General features: G+C 35.1%; 1 protein-coding gene across 10 annotated transcripts in view; it reads left to right on the forward strand.

Annotated features, from left to right (window-relative positions):
- kcnc3b (potassium voltage-gated channel, Shaw-related subfamily, member 3b) overlaps nt 1–27493 on the forward strand; it is a 79231-nt gene that overhangs the window by 22881 nt on the left and 28857 nt on the right. For all 10 annotated transcript variants that reach the window (XM_067377749.1, XM_067377751.1, XM_067377753.1 and 7 more), the window contains 2 exons: nt 21198–22179; nt 26389–26577. In XM_067377749.1, coding sequence (XP_067233850.1) covers nt 21198–22179; nt 26389–26577 — 1171 coding nt within the window. The remainder of the gene's footprint in view (nt 1–21197; nt 22180–26388; nt 26578–27493) is intronic.

The raw sequence follows: 27493 nt of genomic DNA on the forward strand, positions 1-27493 counted from the left end.
GTAAAGCATTATCTATTGTGAAGGCTCATTTCATTATGGTTATTGTAGAGCTGTGCTGGAATTTATTTTCAAGTAAGGAAGTATTGTGTTTATTAATGGGTAAATCTACAGCAACGTCTTCAGCTAGTCAGCTTGAGATCCTTTCCATCTAAACTTTATCTGTAAAGCCTAGAAGTGAATGCTTTATGTACTGCAGGATAATCATATTCATCCGCACGGTCACCCAGAGCCGAAGCAAAACCAAAACAATGATGTTCCGCAAAATGCATGCGGTTTTGTTTTTTAAACACTAGAGGGCACACTGTAAATAAAAAAAGGAAATAAGGAATATTTTTTAATAGTAGGGTTTCCATTTTTTTTTTTTCTGAAAATGCCTATTTTTGTTATTTTATTTATATTTACTGTATTTCAAAAATACAGAAAAGATCTGTAAAAAATAAATGGCAAAGCTACTGTAAAATTACTACGGAAGAGGATTAGGGCCAAGCAATAATAAAAAATAAAACCATCTCGAGATTAAAGTTGTTAAATTTCGAGAAAAAACTCGTTAAATTTCGAGAAAAAAGTCTAAATAAAATGTTGAGAATAAACTCATTAAATTACTAGAAAAAAATCGTTAGGTTATGAGAACAAATTTGTTAAATTATGAGGAAAAAAGTCATTAAATTTTGAGGAAAAAAAGTCGAGATAAAATGTTGAGAATAAAGTCATTAAATTATGAGAAAAAAGTTAAATTATGAATTTGTTCTCATAATTTAACTACAAAAGTAACTCTTGAAATTTAACTGCATTTTTCTCATAATTTAACGAATTTGTTCTCATAATTTCACAACTTTTTTCTCGTAATTTAATGACTTTATTCTCAACGTTTTATCTCTACTTTTTTCTTGAAATTTAATGAGTTTTTTTCTCGTAATTTAACGAGTTTATTCTCAATATTTTATCTAGACTTTTTTCTTGAAATTTAATGACTTTTTTCTCGTAATTTAACGAGTTTATTCTCAATATTTTATCTAGACTTTTTTCTTGAAATTTAATGACTTTTTTCTCGTAATTTAACAAGTTTATTCTCAACATTTTATCTAGACTTTTTTCTTGAAATTTAACAAGTTTTTTCTCGTAATTTAACAAGTTTATTCTCAACATTTTATCTCGACCTTTTTCTCGAAATTTAACAAGTTGTTTCTCGTAATTTAATGACTTTATTCTCAACATTTTATCTCGACCTTTTTTTCGAAATTTAATGAGTTTTTTTCTCATAATTTAACAAATTTGTTCTTGTAATTTAACAACTTTTTTCTTGTAATTTAATGACTTTATTCCCAATCTCGACTTTTTTCTCGAAATTTCACAAGTTTATTCTCAATACTTGAAGGTCATGTCTAACAGTAGCCTATATCTTGCTGTAATTATCTTGTAGTCTATAAACCAGCCTCACATATATAACTTGCAAGAGTTGGCATGGAGTCTGCTTCCATCAACAGTTCTCCCGTCCAGCTCTGGGACGCGCGGTCCCGGAACACCTCCTCCCGTCGGGCCCAATCACATCGACAGGGTGCCTGAGTCCTATGCATAGCAGTCGTAATAAACAAACTGTTCAGGGCATCAGCTTTTTGTGACAAGTTTAGCCAGGGACACTGCCTAGAGAATGAATGAGCGTCTGAGCTGTGCCGACACATGTACACCTTTAAACACAAATACACACAAACACTCTTCAACATATACTTATGCACAGCAGGGATCATTTTTGGTTTTTGCTCATTTATTCAGAACATGCTTTAAAAACATCTTTGACATAATCTGTGTTAATTAAATGTCAATCATAATCATTTTCTGTAAAGCTGCTTTGAAACTATATGTATTGTGAAAAGCGCTATAGGCCTACAAATAAGCTTGAATGGAATTCAATTGAATTGAATAAAATTAAGCTTGAGCACAAAAATTTTAGAATGACTAATCCTGATCCCAGGACAGCACTAATTTTGGTCAGTCTGCTGTGATGTTTTGCACCAGTTTTTCAGCCCTGGGCCATAAAAACACTCATCAAACATGCATGCACAAACTCATAAACATACATTACTGCTTCACACAGAGTTTTGCCGTTTTAAATATGCCACATCCTACAGAGGCCAAATGCCGTAACAGAGAAGCACTTTAACAGAGAAAAGTGGCTTCAAAGTTCATTTTGATTGATTTGATGTCAATTTGCACACTGCATTTTCTCTGAATCTCCATATAGTTGAGCCAAACCTAACTGTCACAGGACAGATAGTCTAAAAGACCCATTTCCAGTCTTAACTCGATTTTGACATAATGCACAGTTACTCTCTTTTGCCTTTGCAGAACAGTGCATCTCTGAGAGACAAAGAAATATCTTTCAAACTTTCAAGCCAATCACAGTACTGTAGGTTTGATGTATGGAATGAACACAAAGGCATCACTACGTTTGATGACGTTTGGAAATGGAGAGAAATCATCGAGCGTGCATTTTCAGGACTTTTATTTGAACTGGCAAACTTTAATGTAAATCTGAATGTAGTAGTAAATGAAGTAGAAATAAAAAATAAATAGAAATTTTAAAAAATTCATGAGTAAAGTTTTTAACGCAATTTTCAATGTTGGCTTGACAAAGCATTTGAAAGTTTTCAAAAGAGTTTTAAAAGCCTTGAAGATAAACCTGCAGATAAACTGATTATCGTTCAAAAGTTTGGGGTTTAGAAGATTTTGAAAAAATCCTCTTAATTAAAAAAATAAACTGGCCTTGTTAATAAAACTTTATTATATATAAATTATAATTTGTGAGTAAATTGTGCATAAAACGATTATGTAAATTCAGGGGAACAATGTATGTATGAAAAAAATGTATGAATGATTTACTAATTAATGATTTATAATAAATGATTTATGAATAACAGATTTGTTTATGCAAATTGTCTAATAAGGGTCAAATAATCTTAAATAATGCTTTAATGCATCATGCACATTTTTATTTTTTATGGATTTTGAGTAAAATACATTTTGTAAAATTTCATGAAAAATGAGCAGAACTAATATCTGTGTAAATTATGCATAAAACGTGCAAAAAATTGTTGCACTGTAAATTCAATGGGTCAATTTTACAGTTCAGTTTGGGGTTGATGACATGTTTAATGTCATTCTAATATGATGATATTCATATTAGAACATTTCTTATTACTATCAATATTGAAAACATTTGCACTGCTTAATATCTTTGTGGAAAACGTGATACAATTTTTTTCATGGTATGAATAGAAATTTCAAAAGAATAGCATTTATTTGAAATGGAAATCTTTGTAATATTATAAATGTCACTTCTGATTCATTTAATGTGTCCTTGCTGAGTATGAGTATAATTCTGTTCAAAAAAATCTTACTGATCCCAGGCTTTTGAATGGAGTGATGTAGTACAGATTTTATTAAATTTTTTTTTGTGATTCAGTAATTTCCTCTTATCCTGTGGTGAGATGATGGCTGCAGGGATTCTCCATTAAGGTCCAGAGGAGCTTCACCTGTAGTAACTTCCAGCATCATGAGCTCAGAGACACTGGCGTCCTGCTCCATGAATATTTTATTCGCAGTCTTGACATGGCTTGAAAGGCTGAGCGGATGAACAGCTCTTATGTGATGGCCTTGGAGTTGGCGCCTCCCAGGGGCCTTGCATTCGGGCTCCTGGTTGCTTAATTGACAAAGACAAGCATGTCCCTCAGCCGATTTACACAGCTGTCCCTCCATATTCCTCCTGATGTTCTTGAAGGGCACCTCCATGATGTGTGGAGGCACCGACCAGGTCCTGATCTGAGGGTTCATATGTTTAATTGATTTCATGTGTACTGCATGTACTCTATCGTACAAAAGCTTGGACTAATTACAACGTTCGCATGTTTTTGAAAGAAGTCTCTTCTGCTCATTGAGGGTGCATTTATTTAATCAAAAATAGAGTAAAAACAGTGAAATATTATTTTAAATTGTAATAACTTTTTTCTATTTGAATATATTTGAAAATGTAATTGATTTCTGTGATTTAAAGCTGAATTTTCAGCATCATTACTCCAGTCTTCAGTGTCACATGATCCTTCAGAAATCATTCTAATATGCTCATCAAAATACATTTTTGATTATTATTGTTGAAAACTGCTTCATATTTTTTTTTTGTAAAAAAAATGATTTTTATCATTATAAATGTTTTTATTGTAATTTTTGATCAATTTAATGTATCCGTGCTGAATAGCTTTTTTTTTAAGTTTTTTTTTTTAGTTTTTTTTTTAGTTTAGTTTTTTTTTTTTGTTTGTTTTTTACTTACCCCAAATTTTTTAATGGTTGTATTTCATAGTTTCCACAAAAATATCAAGCAGCACAACTGTTTTCAACACTGATAATAATCATAAATGTTTCTTGAGCAGCAAATCAGCATATTAGAATGATTTCTGAAGGATCATGTGACACTGAAGACTGGAGTAATGATGCTGAAAATACAGATATGATCACAGAAATAAATTACATTTATTCAAACAGTTCTTGTACATTGTAATAATATTTCACAATAATACTGTTTTTACTGTATTTTTGATAAAATAATGCGGTGTTAAGAGTCTTATTTGAAAAGAATAAATAAAAAGCATTAACTTTTGACTGGTAGTGTATTGGAGAAGCGATCACATGCTCTAGACTGTGACTCTCGAGAGTGTGAGTGATTGGCGCCAGAGCTTCGAAAGTTTCGACAGAAAGCGTTTCAGTTTTCCCTGACACAGGTGTGTGTGTCAATGAGTCAATCTCTTTAGTTTCATGTCTGTTCCACAGGGAACCGAGATCAGACCTGCTGGGTAATTTCATCTCAGTGATAATTGGAACTTCCTGTGGCGATGAGATCATATCCTGCTGAGCCACATCAGAGCAGCAGCATCACGCCATGGTGTCTGTCTCATCACACACAAACACACACACACATGCTTCCTACATGTGAGGACGTTCCGTCATTAATGTGATGTGGAATATTGGGAATGTCCTGTATTTCATTTGAGGCTCATGCGGATTGGGAAGCAGGAGGTTTGTCCTTGGCATCTTTGTTTCCGATAAACAGATAAATGTAGTTGAGCTATAAAGTGATGGCCATGGTTTAATGTTCACTAACGCTTTTCTAATTATTGATGGCAGTAATTCCATCCATCTCTGAGGAGCAGTTTTATTCTCAGCCTGATTGGTTAGCCATAAATATTTTATTCTAATAATCCTGAACTTTTGTGTACCACAGTATTCACAAATGAATACTTTTATTCAGCAAGGATGCATTAAATTGATCAAAAGTGACAGTAAAGACATTTATAATGTTACAAAAGATTTCTATTATTTTAAATAGATGCTGTTATTTTCAACTTTCTATTCATCAAAGAATCCGGGAGAAAAAATACAATTTCTACAAAAGTATTTCAACATTGATCATAAGAAATGTTTCTTGAGCAGCAAATCAGCATATTAGAATGATTTCTGAAGGATCATGTGACACTGAATCTCCATGATGCTGAAAATTCAGCTCTAAATTCACTAGTTTAGTAATGTTAGTTTTGACATCATTTGTCTTCTATTTTCCCTCTGGTCATTTTTTTAGTTTGCTTATATATTTGCTTTTTTTTCCCGCTGAGTTAGGAGAACTGTCCCAAAGTGTCCGTGTCTGGGAGACAGGACAAGGGCAGCAACACACACACTCACACACACCAACTTGCTCTTTTACTAAAGCTCCAGTGTAATATAAGCATGACCTTGGACAGGTGGACACACTGTTATAAGTGATACCAGAGTCACTTCAATGTATCAAAACCTGCATTTTATATATATATATATATATATATATATATATATATATATATATATATATATATATATATATATATGCACACATATATATTTTTACCTTTTAAAATTCTGGTGTCTCCAGAATGTGTCTGTGAAGTTTCAGCTCAAAATCCCCCACAGATCATTTATTATAGCTTGTCAAATTTGCTCCTATTTGGGTGTGAGCAAAAACACACAGTTTTTGTGTGTGTCCCTTTAAATGCAAATGAGCTGCTGCTCCCGGCCCCCTTTCCAGAAGAGGGCGGAGCTTTAACAGCTCAACAACAACAAAGCTGGAGAATCTCACGCAGCCAAAATGAGGATTGTCAGTAACGGTGTTCAGCCTTACATTGTTCAAACCGGAGTCGACACTGATGGAGAGACTCAGGAAGAAGTTACAACTTTTAGACGTTTCTGAACGGTTAGTGGATAAATTTATGTAGTTACTGTGAAGTTGATTCAACTCATCTACTAGCATGTGCTTTCATGTTAATCTTCACCCCTTTTGCCGTGTGTTCTCGGGGGCGTGGTTTATGTAAATGTAAGTGACATCACTAACCCAGGAAGAATCTCCCTACCAGCCATTTGTTGTAGTCCTTAAACAGAGAATTATTGAAAAGAAAATATCTCCCTTTGCATCGAACTTTGAGCATTGTAACTTTGCAGATGTTGTTTATGCTCAAGCAGCAACATTACACACTAACTAAAGTTAAAAAAGTGAAATCATAATCAACCACCCCTTTAAGCTTTATATGTGATTGTATGTTCCTGATGGAACTGCAGGTCGCTTACAACTCTCTTTAGCAACAGACAGGGTGTGTGTGTGTGTGTGTGTGTGTGTGTGTGTGTGTGTGTGTGTGTGTGTGTGTGTATGTATGTGTGGGTGTGTGTGTTTAGCCATCTGCTCCTACAGGATAGATGCAAGTCCAGTGTAGCCAATGCTAAATTCATCACTTTGCCTTTGACACGTGACTTTGCCGTTTACAAAACAATATTTGCTCACACAAGCTTCCACAACAAATATGAAGCAGCACAACATTGATAATAATAATGTTTCTTGAGCAGCAAATCATCATATTAGAATGAATTCTGAAGGATCATGTGACACTGAAGACTGGAGTAATGATGCTGAAAATACAGCTCTGATCACTGAAAAAAGTTATTTAAAATGTGTTTTACAGTATTCTTACAGTTTTTACTATATTTCTGTTCAGCGCAAGACCACACACGTGTACAGACATTTAAAGAGATTTAAAGAGTTCCCATGTTCCCGTGACTTTGCTGTTTCTCTTACAAAGCAATTTTTAGTCAGAGAAGCTCTCAGTTAGATTAAGGACAAAGATAGAGTGAGAGAAGAGAAAGAGAGAGCGATAGAGAGACTGCAAGTAAAAGAGGTGAGTGAATGAGACAGGAGCAGTGAAAAAGGGGGTGGGCGCTGTGGCGCAAGGACAAACGTACATGGCAACACTGCAGTCTTCTAGAGAGAATACATAACAGGCTGAATGCTGAGACGCTCACGGTCCCACACGCAACAGTGTATGAGATACTCTTGTTTGCACTGCGTTTTCAAATAAATGCACGTGTTTGTGCATCATGCTTTACACAGAATGTGTTGAAACGAAACTCTCACTCTCAGAACTGAGGAATAGCTACAGAAAAAGTGCATTTCAGGTGCTTGTTTGCATGCAGCCGTGAATATGCATGTGAAGTAATGTTCACACATCCTTGTAATGCACCAACGGCACGTGTGAACCGGTGTTTCACGGTGCTGTCTGTCACACACACACACACACATGCCTTCATACACACACACTGTCCCCCTATGACCTTCAGTATCCCGCAGTGTCCTGTGTTACATCAAATGACCGATCACTCTCTCTCCATCTCTCTCAGGTGTCTCTCCTGATGTTATGGGTTGTTCCCATGTGACAGGCAGCTTGATGTATTTCCTCCTTTGCTGATGCATGAGTGTGTGCACTTTTACATGTTCAGTGCCTATAAACATTTCCAGAGATGTATATATCTAATTTTTGCATTTAAATTTCAGAATGTACAACTCATTATTCAGTTGGAGCAGTTCAAATAAGCCACTTTGGGACACTTTCAATATATAGTAAGTTTTATTATTAAAAATAATAATTTGGATTAAACATTTAAACAAGTATGTTAAAATAATTATAACTGCTTCTGGAAATTCAGCTTTGCCATTACAGGAATAAATTACATTTTGAAGTATACTCAAATAGAAATCAGTCATTTTAAATGGTAACAATATTTCAAAATATTTAAAAAAAATTCTGTATTTTTGATCAAATAAATGCAGCTTTGGTGGTGAACATAAGAGACTTCTGAGCGATAAAACACGGTAGCACCACCACAGTACTTTTTGGTGCTTTTTTAATAAAGAAAAAAGCCCTGTGAAGCCGTGGTTTACACTGAATTTATAACAGCTAAGGGGCGTTGTTAGTCATGGAGCTGTTATAAATTCACTGTAAACCATGGCTTCATGGGGCTTATTGCTTTTATTCAACGGTTACCGCACAATACAAATATTAAAGGAACACTCCACTTTTTTTGAAAATAGGCTCATTTTCCAACTCTCCTAGAGTTAAACAGTTGAGTTTTACCGTTTTCGAATCCATTCAGCCGATCTCCGGTTCTGGCGGTACCACTTTTAGCATAGCTTAGCATAGTTCATTGAATCTGATTAGACCGTTAGCATCGCGCTTAAAAATGACCAAAGAGTTTTGATATTTTTCCTATTTAAAACTTGACTCTTCTGTAGTTAAATCGTGTACTAAGACCGACAGAAAATATAAAAAGTTGTGATTTTCTAGGCTGATATGGCTAGGAACTATACTCTCATTCCGGTGTAATAATCAAGGAACTTTGCTGTCGTATCATGGCTGCAGCAGTGCAATGATATTACGCAGCGTCTCTCACAAACGTCTCCATGGTTGCAAGGCACGTTCCCTGTGCAAGCAGGGGCTCACGGGCGCAGCGTAATATCATTGCACTGCTGCAGCCATGATACGGCAGCAAAGTTCCTTGATTATTATGCCAGAATGAGAGTATAGTTCCTAGCCATATCGGCCTAGAAAATCACAACTTTTCATTTTCCATCGGTCTTAGTACACGATGTAACTACAGAAGAGTCAAGTTTTAAATAGGAAAAATATCAAAACTCTTTGGTCATTTTTTAAGCGCGATGCTAACGGTCTAATCAGATTCAATGAACTATGCTAAGCTATGCTAAAAGTGGTACCGCCTGTAGGGTCTGCACAGTCTCAAGGATGAGCAGGTCCCACCATAAACTGTGTTTAAGCCTCAATTCACGGAACTTTGGTTTGTAAATCTTACATCGATTCCGGCCCGGCAGACACTAATGGATCACGAGACCTTCTTTTTATGACTATTTCGATAAGTCCCAAACCTCTCCTCTGTGACTTCAAAGGAGATGCGAACGCCACGGATCGGGTTTCGAAAGACAGGCCCGAATTCCAAACGGTCATAAAAAGAGAAAATACACGCACGCACCCACAGACACACACTCACATACAAAGACTGTATACACAAATATTATACCTGCAAATATGAATGTACCTGCCATTGTAGTGCTCGCTGCATGTATGTGTTACTAGTATAGAATCGTAGAATTGACTGTAGTAGGTTAGTTTTCATGTTAAACGATAGTAATAGAGTGTAAAGTGTATCTTCTTTATATGACGAGCGACACCTGTCGAGTTTGATCTCTCCGTAAAGCTGTGAATCCGAGCTATTCACTCATGTACGTTACATTTCTGCCAAATGCATCGTTCAATGTTTAATAATACTATGAAGGAAATGCACTGATTCAACATACCATAAATTTATTCGGGAGACAGGACAAAGGAATGTGGAAACCCGCCAAATTGCAACGCTATCATTGGAGGACGTTATCAGTAAGGCGTTCTGGTCTGTTGTCTTTAAAATACCACAACACGCGTCTTTTGGAGGCACAAGTTTTTCTGCACGAGTTCCTGCCGTCAAGACGGACTCTCTTCTTTATTTTCCGGTCATATTACAACAGTTAAACCTTCGTTTGAAACTTCGCCGAAACAACCTCCGGAAGAAGAAGCAACTATCAAACCGAGCGCTCCGAAACTCCAAGCACCCTGACTAACCTATGCAAGTATAACGTTTTTACGATCTTAAATACTGAGTTTCCTTGTTGGCTCTTAAAGGTGAACTGTTGCAATTTGACCTGCTTTGATCATCTCTTTCGTTTCTGCCTTTCCCTCTACTTTGTATGTATTTGTATTTACTTGTGTCCATTTAGCCGTATAACCTGTGTATTACCCGTTTCGTATATTAAACTCATTTTATCCATGCTTTTTGTTCACTTGCTCATTTTAGCAACAACCGAGTCACTTTAACGTTCTGATTCTAATATCCTTGCTCTATATTTGAAGGCTATGATAGAAAGTTAGTCTCTCGGCCCGAGAATAACATTTCTGTCATGATAATCTGTGGATAATTGTCCGTTTCGGTGGACGAACTGATAGTTTTCCACATAATTATTCAACCAGAACTAATCATATATGTGATTGATTATAATTCGTTGTAGTTAATTCACCATATATGTTTAATTCCCCGTTGGGTCGATATATGAACGTCATGAAGCTTTCTGAATTATGATATTCATATTTCATCCATAAATTGATTAATAACTGTACATCGCTACACGCCAGAACCGGAGATCGGCTGAATGGATTCGAAAACGGTAAAACTCAACTGTTTAACTTTAGGGGAGTTGGAAAATGAGCCTATTTTCAAAAAAAGTGGAGTGTTCCTTTTAAAGCCAAAAAATATGTATCAATGCTACTTTCATGAAGTAAAATCATTAAAAGCTTTCCTTCCACAGCAACAGAAGTTACATTATTACGCCATTAGATGGCAGCAAAGATTGTCTTTATGAGTGTGTCACTCAGTCGCAAAACTTTTATATTGAAACTTGTTGTGAACACTGAACAAGACACAAAGGATAAAGGCACTGTCAGTGTCAGCAGGGCACAGGAAAACCCATTAAATGTTAAAAGGACAAGATCGCAGCAGATATTCAAACAGTTTTTTTTTTTTATTATGAACATAGGACTGACCTGAAGGAAATCTGCTAAATCTGAATACAGGTAATAAACTCGGTCACTCGACATCTCTCTCACTTTATTGAACAAAATCAATAAACAAACATATGTTTACATTGTTAAGAGTGGTTGCTAAGAAAGACCCAGTAACATAAACACTCAGTGGCGAAGCGATACATGTGTGATGCGGTCAGCTGTACAGTCAAAAAATTATTCAGACACTTTGACCTGATCATGCTTTGATTAAGTGTTATCTGACATAATTAAGATTAATTTTTTCTGACACCGTTTAACTCTGAGATCTTGTCATATTTTATTACCATTTTTTTTTAAAGCTGCAGTCCGCAACTTTTTTTTTTTTACAAAAATTATATAATGAGAATATAAAACATGAATCCATTTTCCAAACCGTGTTTTTGTATTATCCTGAATCATTATGGTACACTTATAATAAGTGTTTATATTCAGACTATTTCAGGCCAGACTGGCAGGACTCGCCGCAGAGTATCACAGAAACTGCGTGACTCGCCATAGACATACACAGAGAAAAGTAGCTCCGGCTAGAATGTTCCTCCGCAAGACGCATGCAGTTCTGTTTATTAACTGCTAGAGGGCCAAAAATCATGGACAGCAGCTTTAACTATAGTGAATAAACTGCATTAATGAATAAAAAGGTTCAGAGGGTCTGAATAAATTTTGGTTTGACTATGTTTTCGGCTTTGAACGCGGCTCAACCAATCAGAATCAAGGGCCGGAAATATCTGTTTTATAATTTAGTTTTTACTGTCATTTACAGACAAAAAAAAAGGTTTTTGAGAGTCTCCAATCGTTGATGAAATATATTATATTTATTTTTAAAAGAAAGGCTCTTTTAAATTGCAGTCTATTTTTGTTTTTTAAATCGGCACAACAGCAATATGATAAAAGATATGATGTTATTAGTAAGTTTTATTATTAATAATTATAATTAGATTAAAAATTCTAAATATATTAAAAATAATTGGATTTAAGTAATAAAAACATTGTTACATATTAAAAAATAATAAAATGAACACATTTTTAATAATAACTAATATTAAATAATATATATTTTTAAAATGCCCAACTTTTATTTTTTGTTGAAATGTTTTTAATTTTGCATTCATTTAGATATAGTGCATTTATCAGCATTTTACGTCTTTGAATGTGGCTCATCCAGGAATTTAGAGTCTGCGTTTTGTAATTTAACTCTTTTTATTGTCATGTGTGATCATCTTTCATTTTCTGTCAGTCCTCTCTCTTGCCTTCACATTGCATCCATTAAAACATCCTGACGTTTTCAGGTTGCCGCACCTCACTTAGCGGTCAGATGTACCGAACTGAACGCCTGTGGCATCATGTGACTTCTACAGGCTTTTAATACTTCGAACTGTACGGGAACGGGCTATTTAAGATGCGTGAGAAGGTTGTACTTTTGTTCGCAGGACGGATCCGGTCTAGATGTCTTGAGGGAGTGTGTTTGGATAATAATCCCTGCAGGTTCTGATGTACTGTTACACTGTGCTCGTGTTCAGAATGGAGATGTGTGCTGCAGTACATACTGTATACTGTATGAGATCATATTCGGTGCTAAATGTTTCAAACTGTAGTGTGTGCATATTTTGATCATTTTATGGGATAGTTCACCCAAAAATGAATATTCACCTTCATGTAGATCCAAAATTGTATGACTTATTTTCTTCTGTGGAACATAAAAGAAGATATTTTGAGAAATGCCTCAGTGTTTTTTGATCCATACAATAAAAGTCATTGTTGTTTGGTTCTCAACATTCTTCAAAACATCATCTTTTGTGTTACACAGAAGAAGGAACAACATGATGACAGAACTTTCATTTTAATGCGAACTATCCCTTTAATTTGGCAGTCTGATGAAATAATGAGTCAAGAGATGTTAAAAATCATTAACTCAAGTTCATTCATTACACTGGAAATAGAACAGTTGGATGCTTTGCATTGTGGGATGCAGTACCCTACATAGTGTGATCTGCTGTATGCTGCACATTTTAGCAAAACTAAAAGCAGGGTTAGGTTTGGAAAAGACTTTTATATTAGTGCAAAAGATTTCTGTTTTAAATAAATGCTGTTCTTTTGAACTTTCTATTCAGTTTCCACAAAAACTTGATTTAAACAGTGATAATGATAAGACATGTTTCTTGAGCAGCAAATCAGCATATTAGAATAATTTCTGAAGGATCATGTGACACTGAAGGACTAATGATGCTGAAAATTCAGCTTTGATCACAGGAATAAATTACATTTTAACATATATTCATATAGAAAATGGCTATTTTAAATTGTAATAATATTTCAAAATTTTTACTGTATTTTTGATCAAATAAATGCAGACTTGGTGAGCAAAAAATAGTTTTATAGTCCTAAAACAATAGTCTTTTTTTTTTTTTTTTTATGGGGGATCTTAACACTATTTGTTTTTATTCATTCATTTGGTGAGTCGTCAACATCCTGCTAAATTTCTTCTGTGTTCCACGACACAATTAACACATCAGAGTGAGTCAACGATGACAGAATTGTCATTTTCAGCTGAACTATCCCTTTAACATCCGTTTGCCTCTTTATGGTGGAGGAGATTAACAGTGCAGGCCAGAGAAAGAAAGAAAGAAAGAAAAAGATTAGGGGGGAAAGCAGACTGAGTAACGAGTGACTTTCACACATGCTGTGAGCGATTGCGTTTATTTTAATGTCTCACACTGTACTGTGGTGCACGACGTGTGTGTGTGTTTGTGTGTGTGAAAGTGTGCGCACACGAGTGTTAACGTGACTCTAATGACGTGTTTACCGCAGCACAGCTTCATCACTGTCTCCATGACAACCGCTGTGCTTGCTTCCCCTTCCTGCACCAAAGACAGAAAGATAGTGAGCAGAGCTCCAGTGCAGCAGAGAGGAATACTCACACAAAATACCATGGTCTCTGGGACATGGTAATGCCATGTTTTTGGCAGTACAGTATAGATTTTTTTTTAATATGGTATCATGTAATACCTCATTTTTGGACATGATACTATGGTAAAACTATGTTTTGGACATCAGTATGGTAATACTGTGTTTTTTTTTATATGTTGCCATGGTAATACCACATTTTTGGACATGATACTATGGTAAAACTATGTTTGGACATTATAGTATGGTAATACTGTGTTTTCTGAATATTATGCCATGGTAATACCACATTTTTGGACATGGTACTATAGTAAAACTATGTTTTGGACATCGTAGTATGGTAATCCTGTGTTTTTCTTTAATACGATGCCATGGTAATACAACATTTTTGGACATGATACTATGGTAAAACTATGTTTTTGGACATCATAGTATGGTAATACTGTGTTTTTTTAATATGATGCCATGGTAATACAACATTTTTGGACATGATACTATAGTAAAACTATGTTTTTGGACATCATAGTATGGTAATACTGTGTTTTTTTAATATGATGCCATGGTAATACAACATTTTTGGACATGATACTATGGTAAAACTATGTTTTGGACATCGTAGTATGGTAATCCTGTGTTTTTCTTTAATACGATGCCATGGTAATACAACATTTTTGGACATGATACTATGGTAAAACTATGTTTTGGACATTATAGTATGGTAATACTGTGTTTTCTGAATATTATGCCATGGTAATACTACATTTTTGGACATGATACTATGGTAAAACTATGTTTTGGACATTATAGTATGGTAAAACTGTGTTTTCTGAATATTATGCCATGGTAATACTACATTTTTGGACATGATACTATGGTAAAACTATGTTTTGGACATTATAGTATGGTAAAACTGTGTTTTCTGAATATTATGCCATGGTAATACTACATTTTTGGACATGATACTATGGTAAAACTATGTTTTGGACATTATAGTATGGTAAAACTGTGTTTTCTGAATATTATGCCATGGTAATACTACATTTTTGGACATGATACTATGGTAAAACTATGTTTTGGACATTATAGTATGGTAAAACTGTGTTTTCTGAATATTATGCCATGGTAATACCACATTTTTGGACATGGTACTATAGTAAAACTATGTTTTGGACATCGTAGTATGGTAATCCTGTGTTTTTCTTTAATACGATGCCATGGTAATACAACATTTTTGGACATGATACTATGGTAAAACTATGTTTTGGACATTATAGTATGGTAATACTGTGTTTTCTGAATATTATGCCATGGTAATACCTCATTTTTGGACATGATACTATGGTAAAACTATGTTTGGACATTATAGTATGGTAATACTGTGTTTTCTGAATATTATGCCATGGTAATACCACATTTTTAGACATGGTACTATAGTAAAACTATGTTTCGGACATCGTAGTATGGTAATCCTGTGTTTTTCTTTAATACGATGCCATGGTAATACAACATTTTTGGACATGATACTATAGTAAAACTATGTTTTTGGAAATCATAGTATGGTAATACTGTGTTTTTTTTATATGATGCCATGGTAATACAACATTTTTGGACATGATACTATGGTAAAACTATGTTTTGGACATTATAGTATGGTAATACTGTGTTTTCTGAATATTATGCCATGGTAATTCTATGTTTTTGGACATATGGTGCCATGCCATTCTTTTGTGGTACTATATAAATACCATGGTGAATATGGTAATATTTCAGTACCACGGAATAACTGTCTCTTTGAACTAAGATTTGCATCATACAGGTAGGAAGTGACATCATAGCATAACTCATTTAGTTGTTAAATTAAATAGGCAACATTGCATTATATAATAATATTGTTGCATGCTCACGTTTATGTTGGCATACTGTATACTGTTGCATATATTGAGCCTCATTCATGAAGCACATGCTAAGTATAAATCATTGTTGCATTAATTGTTTGCAATTTAAGAATAGATTCTTGAACAATTTACACAGAAATTTCTGCTTGTGTTTCATAATTAGTAGGCAGTATTTAGTGTGTAGTATGCAGTAAGCTGGTATTCCATGCATTTCTTGTAAATGTAAATAAATGTTTCAAAGGGCGTAAAGCACTGGAGAGTGTGACTTAAACATGCAACTGGTTTGTCGACTGACTGGTTCCACCGTTTAAGCGGGCAATATGGAGTCTCACAGAGACAGATCTCTGAGAGATGCGTGAGAGAGGGGGACCTGGGCAGAGGAAGCTGGTTACTGCAGCAGTCTGTAACTAGGTCAGGTTGAGACTGAAGACAAACAGAAAGAGAGGGGGCTTGTGGGATGAGGCAGGTACTTCATAAAGAGTTGTGCGTTCTTGTTCACCTGAAGTAAGCACCTGTCCTGTTCAGATCTGTCCTTCGCTATGCTCTCGTTTTCTTTGTTTTTCATATTTCTGATCACATAATTACATATATTTCCCTTTTTAAGGTGTTTTGGAGTTATTATATGTGCTATAAATGTGATAAAGGCAGAAATGTGCTCATCTTTAATACAGTTTTTTAAATTATGCAGGATTTACTTTTAAACAATGATCACTCAGTAAATTCCTAGTAATTTTCACAAATAATTAAAGATAAGAAAAAATAAGAAAATAGAATTTTGAAATACCAATAGTATTTTCTTGCAATCATATTCCTGATTTCATAATTCCAAATATTTCTCTTTTTAAGCTGGTTTGGGGTGATTAGATGTGCTATAAATATGTAAATGACACACATGTGCTAGTCTATACCTTTTGAAAACTGCTTTAATACAGTAAAAAAAAAAAACATTTCACTCAGATTTCAATTTTCACTCAGAAATTGCTAGTAAATTTCACAAATAATTACAAAGAAGCTGCAATAAACACGCTGAATTAAATGTGAAATGTTGAAGTATAAAGCCTGAAATAGTATTTTCTTCTAAAATGTACTTCAATAACCTTTTGTTTTATTTACAGCTTCAAAAAATATTTTTTACAGTGTATGACTAAATGGTATTTTCTTCTATATTGTGATGTATAAGAGTGAAACGGCTTCTAGAATGAGAATAAATGTAGAGCGGGGCTTGATTTTGTCCATTTGGAATCCATTAGATGGTTGTGGTTTGCTATTGGTTGATTTCATGTGAGTGGCAGGTTGCCCCGCCCTCTCACTAGTAAATACGTCATCAGAGAAGAATAGAGATGTGATTAATCATTTATAATAAATACTGCAATATTACATAAAAACATTCAATTGAACAATTGTTAATTTTGACTTTATTGAAAGTTTAAAATGCAAAAGTTTAGAAATAGAGAAAATATCTTAAGCATAACGCATAAGCTTCCACCATGATAAAGAAACAAGTGTGTGTGTGTGTGTTAGAGAGGGAGGTAGATGGTTCAGTACAAATCCTGGGCAGCCTGTGAAACAAAGCAGTCTTGGATGGAGGGATAAATGGAGCGAGCAGATAGAGGGGTGGAGTGGAGGAGAGGCTTTCAACCCTGTGTGTCCTAAATGCCTGGAACATCTCATGCACATGAGTGGCTCTGGGAGTGTGTGTGTGTGATCTCTATATAAATACGTTTGCTCTTTCTTTCTTATCTCAGTGTGCAAAGACTTTGAGAATTTGAGAGAGAAATTGCTTGCACAATCAAATGGTTGCATGAATTTTAGCAGGTTAATTGTGAATTAAGCACTTAATTTTTATGAGTAAAACTAATAACAACAGGGTCATTTCCTAAAGGGGCATCAAACACCAGCCGTGGATCTCTGAGTGTTTAGTGGGCTTTTAATCTGTGGGTTACAGTCAGATGTAAACATGCGTAAATGAGAATTTAGGTGAGAGATTATATGAGACTAATGTAGATCGGAGTTTTCTCTGTGTGTGTGTGTGTGTTTGTCAGGACCTAGTTTAGGTTCTGGCACACTTTTGAGTAGACCAAATACAGAGGAAAGAGTGTCTGGGGACCACAGGAGGGATTCTCATGCTGGAATGATGAAATTATCATTATCATCAAAATCATTGTCTTCTTTATTTAATCTGTCAAACTATAAAGCAATGTTTTTAAACCGATTTTGAATGTGTATTATAAATTAATATTTCTGCTAACTTTATAAATAATTGCGATGCATTATATATATATATTATATCGTTAAAAACCCCTAAGACCTTCGTTCATCTTCTGATTCCTCCATAGACAGCAATTTAATTACCGCTGTCAAGTTCCAGAAAGGTACTAAAGACATTGTTAAAGTAGTCCACGACTACAGTGGTTCAACCTTAATTTTATGAAGCGACGAGAATACTTTTTGTGCGCAGCGGTAATTAAATTAAGTCGGAGAGCTCTCGGATTTCATGAGTAATTAATGACAGAATTTTCATTTCTGAGTGAACTAACCTGTTAAGTTTTAACCATGTTTTAAAAAAACTGACATTATCTTGTGCATAATTATTTTAAATTCTCCCCTATATATTCACTCAGTTTTAATATTGTGAACTAACTAATGTGATTTTTATCTTTAAAACCTGAGTTTACCATGTTTTACTATGTCTTTCTCTGTGAAGTGATGCTTTGGATTATTTTTAATTGAACTGCATTGATCAAAGAATCTGCAGATCACTTCCTTACAGTGCTACTGATCTATATGTAAAGCTATGATACTGTAAGTCTCCGTTTACAGAAAACGTATTATTTTACCTGAGCTCAGCGTTGTGCAAATAGGTCATTAGGGTTCATGTGATTTCACAGATATATGAAGCTATGTATTGTCATCGTGGCTATGAAAACTGATCTTGTGTACATCGCGATCAATGTCTAGAGGAAATAAAATGAGGTCAAGGACAGATGCCTTAATACACTTCTGAACGACAAACTATTAGTTATGCATAAGTCGATATAGTCAGGCAGCATATAGCTTCGACTTTTCCAAAGGTGATTTATAAATATAATTTCGTCATATTTAAGATGTGAGGATTGTATGCATTTATCAGAATGTGTTTTATTTATCTGCCAGTAACAATTTAATAATGTTGATTCATAGAAAACAAAACTCTATGTAAACAGCTTGAATTCCTATTATTCTGTTTTGTTTGCTTGATTGCTTATTATACAATACAATTTAATACAGGTTAGTTTTATAAACCTGATCAAAAAGCATGCATATAAAATAATAATTTATTTATAGATATTTTAGCTTGGAATCTAACAGAAAAAAACTATATAACATATTAAATATAATATCTGTCATTTTATTGTAAATTCTCAAGTCTAGTTGTCGATACACTAAAGGCTAGTTTTATAAATCTTGTTGAAAAGCAATCAGCTTATATTTAATTTCTAATTTGATAGTCTTAAATCAGTTGTTTGTGAAGTCTTATATAACTGAAATAAAATAAGTTGAAATTAAGCACTGACATTACTAAAACTGAAATAACGGAAATACATAAACTAAAAAAATCTAATAAAAACATCAGCACAGCAAAATTACTAACGGTACGTTTACACAAAAACAATGTACTAAAAACTGAAAAAACCTTCGTGTTTTTCTCATACAGATGACAACGTTGTCAAAACGATCTCCGTTCACACAAATCCGCAAAAACAACTAAAAATGCTGTATTATTCATGCCAGGCCAGTAGGTGGCGATGTCACTTGTAAAGAAACACTATGCACTTATAGACTGAACATGTAATACGCATGCCAACATCACCGTTTTCACAAATTCATGGTTTTGTAGTTCACATGGAGACGATAACGGTACCGTTTTCAAGCCCTCAAAAAGCTGTTGTCGTGTAAATGAACTAATTCAAAATATTAAAGGTGCCCTAGATTCAAAAATTGAATTTACCTCGGCATAGTTGAATAACAAGAGTTCAGTACATGGAAATGACATATAGTGAGTCTCAAACTCCATTGTTTCCTCCTTCTTATATAAATCTCATTTGTTTAAAAGCAAGAACAATAGCAAAAAATGGCAGATGGAGCAATAATAACTGACATGATCCATGATATCATGATATTTTTATTGATATTTGTAAATTGCCTTTCTAAATGTTTCGTTAGCATGTTGCTAATGTACTGTTAAATGTGGTTAAAGTTACCATCGTTTCTTACTGTATTCACAGAGACAAAAGTGTCGCTATTTTCATTTTTAAACACTTGCAGTCTGTATAATTCATAAACACAACTTCATTCTTTATAAATCTCTCCAACAGTGTGTAATGTTAGCTTTAGCCACGGAGCACTATCAAACTCGTTCAGAATCAAATGTAAACATCCAAATAAATACTATACTCACATAATCCGACGCATGCATGCAGCAAACATGACGAACATCTTGTAAAGATCCATTTGAGGGTTATATTAGCTGTGTGAACTTTGTAAATGCACTGTATTATAGAGTCACGAGCTCGATGGGCAGGGAGCATGAGATTTAAAGGGCCAGCAGCCCCTGAATAGGTGCATAGTTAATGATGTTCCAAAATAGGCAGTTAAAAAAAATAATTTAAAAAAATCTATGGGGTATTTTTAGCTGAAACTTCACAGAAACATTCAAGGGACACCTTAGACTTATAATACATCTTGTAAAAAAACGTTCGATGGCACCTTTAATACTATAATAGTATATAAATAATGTTGAAATAACACTGGTGTCTGTCTAATGCATAAATGTAAATGTTATAAAATAATATATAATGCATAATGTGGGTTCAAGCACAGTGGATATCTCAAAATAAAGTTAAGGTTGTGGGTTTGTGTTCCACACACTTTGGCGTAATGACTAAAGCTTATAAGACTATAAACCTCCGGATGCTGGTTTGGGTCATTAGCTGACAGCATTGTGTCCTTGAGCAGGGCACTTAACTTCAGGTTACTCCAGAGGGATTGAGTCTGTAATAAGTGTACTGCAAGATAAAAGCATCTGCTTACCGGAACAACGCATGTTTGTTAATTCAGTTCAATCCAAGATTATTTGTATAGCACTTTACACATATATGTGCTTGGAATCCAGCAGAATTAAATCTTATATTTTATCAAATTTCACTTTTATATTTCATATTGTTTTTATGTATTATGAATAAATTATATTATCTTTATATTTAATGGATAATGATTGTGAATGATTTATATATTAAGTTTGGGAGCAATTACAACTTGTACTCATAATTATTTACAATATACAATATTTGGCAGTTCTGAATCTTGCCATCATTTTTTGTGTCCCATGCTGAACTCTCTCTTTCTCTTTCTTCAGTATGTGGCGTTCGGATCCCTGCTATTCATCCTCATCTCCATTTCCACCTTTTGCATGGAGACGCACGAAGCGTTCAACACCATCTACAACAAAACCGAGAACGTTACGGAAGGGAACGTAACGAAAGAGGAGATCGTGTACGAGGTGGTCACGGACAGCTGGCTGACGTACGTGGAGGGAGTGTGCGTGATTTGGTTCACCATCGAGGTGTTCACTCGCGTCGTCTTCTGCCCCGACAAGGTCGAGTTCTTCAAGAGCGCGCTGAACATCATCGACTTCGTGGCCATCTTGCCCTTCTACCTGGAGGTCGGTCTGAGCGGACTCTCCTCCAAAGCGGCAAAAGATGTTTTGGGCTTCCTGCGCGTGGTGCGCTTCGTCCGAATCCTGCGTATCTTCAAGCTGACGCGTCACTTCGTGGGCTTGCGTGTTCTCGGGCACACGCTCCGCGCCAGCACCAACGAGTTCCTCCTGCTCATCATCTTCCTCGCTCTCGGCGTTCTCATCTTCGCCACAATGATCTACTATGCCGAAAGGATAGGAGCCAGTCCGGACGACCCTACGGCGAGCGCGCACACCAACTTCAAGAACATCCCCATTGGTTTCTGGTGGGCCGTGGTGACCATGACCACCTTAGGTTATGGAGATATGTATCCGGAGACGTGGTCGGGAATGCTGGTGGGGGCGCTGTGTGCCCTCGCGGGCGTGCTGACTATTGCTATGCCCGTTCCCGTGATTGTTAACAACTTCGGCATGTATTACTCTCTGGCCATGGCCAAGCAGAAGCTGCCCAAAAAGAAGAACAAACACATCCCGCGAGCCCCGCAACCCGGCTCACCCAATTACTGCAAGCCGGATGCCCTCGCAATGGCTACGGCCTCGCCCCAGAGGATCCTGGGTAACGTGCTGGGCGGTGTGCTGGGGTCGAGCGGGCTGGCGGGCGACTGTCCTCTAGCTCAGGAGGAGATCATAGAGATTAACAGAGGTGAGATACAGAAAAAGTACACACAGATTTTCTTGTGCGCCACAAAAATCCTTTCATTGGGTGTTTTTACACAAAGTCTTTCCATAATAATTTTTTATAGGTTTTGGTTATCTTTTGTCAGATGTTTTAATTATAGTACTGAATTGCATTTACTGATCCAGCACTCTAACAAATGGGGTAAAAACAACCCAACTTTGGGTTGGACAAACCCAGTGATTGGGTTGTTTTAATCCAGTGGTTGGGTTAAATGTTTGGTAGTTTTATTTAACTCAACTATTGTTTAAAAATGACTATATGTCTGTCTTAAAATGAACCCAAAATATGTTGGAAATTAAAAATCAGATACATAATTACTAAAGGCAACAATAATAATCACAAGGTGAACATTTATTGATAAGTAATTAAATAAATGTTTATTATTCATCAAACTTATTAATAATTGTTAATTTCCAACATACTTTGGGTTCATTTTAACCAAACCACTGGGTTAAAACAACCCAATTGCTGGGTTTGTCCATTTTCAACCCAACTTTTTGTTATTAACTTATTAGCTTATTTTAGTTTGAAATCCAACATAAACATTATGTATATATTAGCTCGGAATTCAACCGAATTTTTTTTTTTTTTTTTTTTTTTGAAATATTATATATCAAACATTGTATTTTAGGGCTGCACAATCAATAATTGCAATTGACCTTTCGCCGGGAGTTTGATTGACAAGCGATCTAACCAATCAGAACGCCGCATCCGCCATTTTGTCCGACAAAGCAGCCAGTAGGGGAGAGTGGGGGCGGTTGCAACACTTTTTACAATTCCTTCAGTTTCTCAGCGACTGTTTGTATTAGAAAGACAAAAAATATTTATATTAAACCCATATATGTCACCTACCTGCCCATACTGTTGCAACATGTGTACATGTGATAATATGAAAGTAATTTGTACTTAAATGGACCCTGAAAAATGTTGCAACTGTCCCCATATATGGGGACAGTTGCAACAGTACCGAGGGGCAGTTGCAACAGTCATTTAGATGTAATAAAACTCATACTTCTGCATCATTTTTCAAATCTTTTTTTTAGTTTATTTGAGACCAGAGTTCATTGAGTTAACTTTTTAAAGTAAAAAACAACCAAGTACACAACCATGTAACACCTTTGTCAAAATCCCACAAACTGATTTATGTAGGCCCAACTCAAATGTGATTTTCTGCCTAATAACATCAACTCATGCAGTTCTGACGGAAGAAGAAAACTAGAGCAAGCTGTTTGCATGTGCACAACTCACCAGCACATGATGTGGGTGTTTGCCAGTGTGTTGCTATGCATTTGCAAAGTATTTTTTGTTGTTGTTACTTACTAGTCCCTCCTTCAAAGCCAATTTGAAAATCATAAATCTGAATATCATATATCTGATCATTTGCAATGAGACAGCATAAATTCCTCAACAAGATGCATAATTTGAGGCAGTTAGAGTGAGTTAGGGGTTTGCTCTAAACACAGACACTATGCATGAGCCATATTAATAGCGATGCATGGTTTAGCAAAGAGACTAAATGAATAAATGCTAAGAAATACTAAGAAAATATGCACAACATATCCAAGCACAGACCTCTAGCTTGGCTACAATATGTGCTATTTCTCTAATATGCAGTATATATGCGCATTTTCTGATGATGAACTGTATGCCTTTAATATCTTAAAAGTTGTTCAAAGCATTTCTAAGGATATTGATTTTCTGAGATGGTGAATGGGAACATGTTTTGTGTAACATTAGCAACACAGTATTTGCTGTTTGATATCGTAGTCAAACAAATGCTAAGCATATCAATTATCGTTATGTGACCTCACTGTCCTGCCATCATTGCTTACTACAGCAGCAGCTAAGGACAGAATAGGTAGAGGGACACCCCTTTCTGTTGTCCTTTTCCTGTAAAAAAAAAAAGTTGTCCATACTGAAAAAAACAGAACAGAAAATGTAGGATACACTGCAGAGTTTGACTTTTAAAAAAGCAATTTGCTGAAATACAAAGAGGAGATACCTGATTATTGAAATATGTTCTTTATCAAACCACTGAATTGCCTTTTATATAAATTTTTATCTAATTGTCATTATTATTGTCATGAGGAACAATTGCAACACCATGTGGGGACAGTTGCAACAATGCGTTGCAACTGTCCCACCCCCTGGCAGCCATCTTAAAACTAGTGATGCTAGCCTAACACATTAGCTTGAACACATTGTACCCAAGTCTGTTAAGAGCTAAGAAAATGCACATTCAAACTATAAAACTATAAAAAACAATACTTAAACAGTTTAGACAGTATGACAAAAAATCTAGTAGTAAAAAAAGTTACTTTTTTGCCTTGAATTTCAGTTCTCCTATAAGGAGGTTTAGCATGTAGCTGTTAACTTCCAGAAAGAAGGAGGGGCATACTGAGCATGTGCAGTAGGAATGTCATGACTCTAGCTCATTCCTAATTGGATAAATCAGCAATGTTGCAACTGCCACACGTTGCAACTGTCCCCACTCTCCCCTAGTTAAAAGATTAACCTCGGTGGAGTTAAACCTGAAAAATGGTGTGTATTGACGTCTTTCCGCGTTTGAAACAACATTCATTCTCATGTTCATGGACTAATAGGAAGAGATGATCGGTTTTTACGAGCGGTTGAGCTGAGGATCTACAGCAATCTGTCACGACCATGTTCACGACACATTAAAGAGCAACAAAACGGTTTTTATTGTTTGAATTTCTTTAATAACTACACGGTTTGAAAGCTGGGACTTTGTTTAATATCAAAAGTAACCTGCTCTGTCTTGTCTGTCGATGTGTGGTCAGTATCCTCTTTGTTCCGCGATGTATTTTACACTGCGTGTGGAGTGACAGCGCCACGGCTTGTCGGACAAAGCAACAGTAACTAAGGGGGGCGGGGCTCGGCGAAAGGCTAATTAATCTTGGCCAAAATAAAAATCTGTGTGTACGTTATATATGTGTGTGTTCTGTGTATGTATATATAAATACACATACATGTATATATTTAAGAAAAATGTTATATTTATATATAAAATATTTATATATAATATAATTATATATAAATGAATATATATTTATTTATTTATTTATTTATACATACATATATTTTTTTACATATATACATGTATGTATGTGTATTTATATATACATAATAATTATACACAGAACACACACATATATTACGTATTTTTATTTTGAGCAACATTAATCGTGCCCCATTGTATTTTTATATTACATATTGTTTTACGTATTATAATATAATGTAATATAATATAATATATATTTGTTATATTTATATATTACATAGCTATTCTTGGATAATGATTGAATGATTGTGAATGATTTATTTATTAAATATTATATATTATATTTATAATTTTAATTTTTGCATATTATATATTGTATTATATTTGTATATATTAAATTCTGTGAACATAATATTTTGAAAATGAAACTTCAAATATGATATCTTGGAGCTGTGTGGGAAAACATTATTGCATTGTTAAAATGTTGTTAAAACGGTACAATGCATCATAATGTTTTTGCACTGTACAACAGCGTGTGTGTGTGTGTGTGTGTGTGTTTCTCAAGATGCACTGCTCTTCCTGCTAATGTCATGTCTATTATCAATTATTCATTGTTTTTTTAAATCTGCAAGTCTCTAATAGTTCTATAGGGTCACTATTAGTTCTATAAGGTACAGGAAAGAAAAAGGGCAATGCATAACCTTGCCTTATAAAAATATATATATATATAAAATGTGAATATGCTTTGTGTGACGAACAGATCACAAAGTTCATTTTTCACTTCTACAGAGGTAGGATGTAAAGATTTTTTTCAATGTCCGACTTATATGAACAAATCAGTGTTTGAGACAGATCATTTCAGTGAATCGATTGAATTAGTTCTCAGAACTGGTGTGAATGATTCGTTCACAAATCAACCTGATTCACTTCTCAAATTCAACTCACTGACTCAAGAAAATAAAGTCATGCAGGTTTAGGACAACATGAGCGCAACAGTTAGTAAATAATGCCACAGTTTTTACTTTTAGGTGATCTTTAACTTTAAAGAATATTATTATTTTCTCTGTAATACTTCTGTCACATTTCACCTGATTACAGCTGTCTTCCTCCTCTGTCTCACTCTCTCTGTTCATTCACGTTTCTCTCTTCAGACTCGAAGCAGAACGGTGACGCAGCCAGTGCCGCTCTAGCAAACGAGGACTGTCCAACAATCGATCAGGTTCTTAGTCCGGACGAGCGCAGCCCAATGGGCCGAACACAAGAGCGCTACCAGCAGGACAGAGCCTGCTTCCTCCTCAACACGCGAGAGTTTCGACCCACTGATGGGAATGTGCGGAAAGGTACGTTCAAACGCCTCGGCAAGTGAGTTACACACACATATTCACACAATCATGCAGCGAAGGGAAAATCAGTCTCTGCCCAATCCCAGCCTCTGTGTTAGATGTGATAGATCTTAAAGATCCCTTTCTAACATAGTTTGCACACAAGCGTCCCAAAACAAGCCCCCAAAAACCTGCCCATCTCACACACTCCTGTCCATCTCTCTAAAAATACAGATTACATAACCACTAAACATCTCTGGGTGTTTTCACACTTGAGTGGTTTCAGGAGGCTGAGAGCATTTACAACAAGTTTGGCTACATGTCGAGTCGAGTCAGTTTTAATGTTATAGTGCTTTTCACAATACACATTATTTCAAAGCATACTGTATACTGTATTTATGCAGATAAGGTTGGATATGTGTTGGATAGAGCTGTGCGATAATATAGTTGACATTTTGCGATGATATAATCAATCAACCAGTTGAGAATTGCAATTTAGTTTATGCATATGAACACACCAAATAAACTCAGACTCATGAGCAGTGATTGAGCACTTATATTGTGCATTTTGAACAAAAAGCATGCCAGGTTCACTTTATATTCTCATTTTCGTAGTCAAATAAAGCTTAAGCTGTTTTGTATGGAGCATAAAAACATGTTATACATTTGCAAGCAGCAATTCACAAATCATAATGTAATTCATATTCACAAAAAGGCGATTTGCAAATGCCCAAATGAATTTATATTCACAAACTACAAATGCAAAATGCAATTCTTAAATGCACAAGCATGTTTGCACATTTCTGAACATTTATTTGTTGAATCTACATTTGCGAATCATCAAGTTTGTGTGAATCGCTATGGATTTTTGCACTGCAAAAAATGATTTTATTTCTCAGGATATTTGTCTTGTTTTGCAGTATAAATATCTAAA

The sequence above is a fragment of the Chanodichthys erythropterus genome, chromosome 23 (assembly GCF_024489055.1).
Source record: "Chanodichthys erythropterus isolate Z2021 chromosome 23, ASM2448905v1, whole genome shotgun sequence".
Classification (NCBI taxonomy): Eukaryota; Metazoa; Chordata; class Actinopteri; order Cypriniformes; family Xenocyprididae; genus Chanodichthys; species Chanodichthys erythropterus.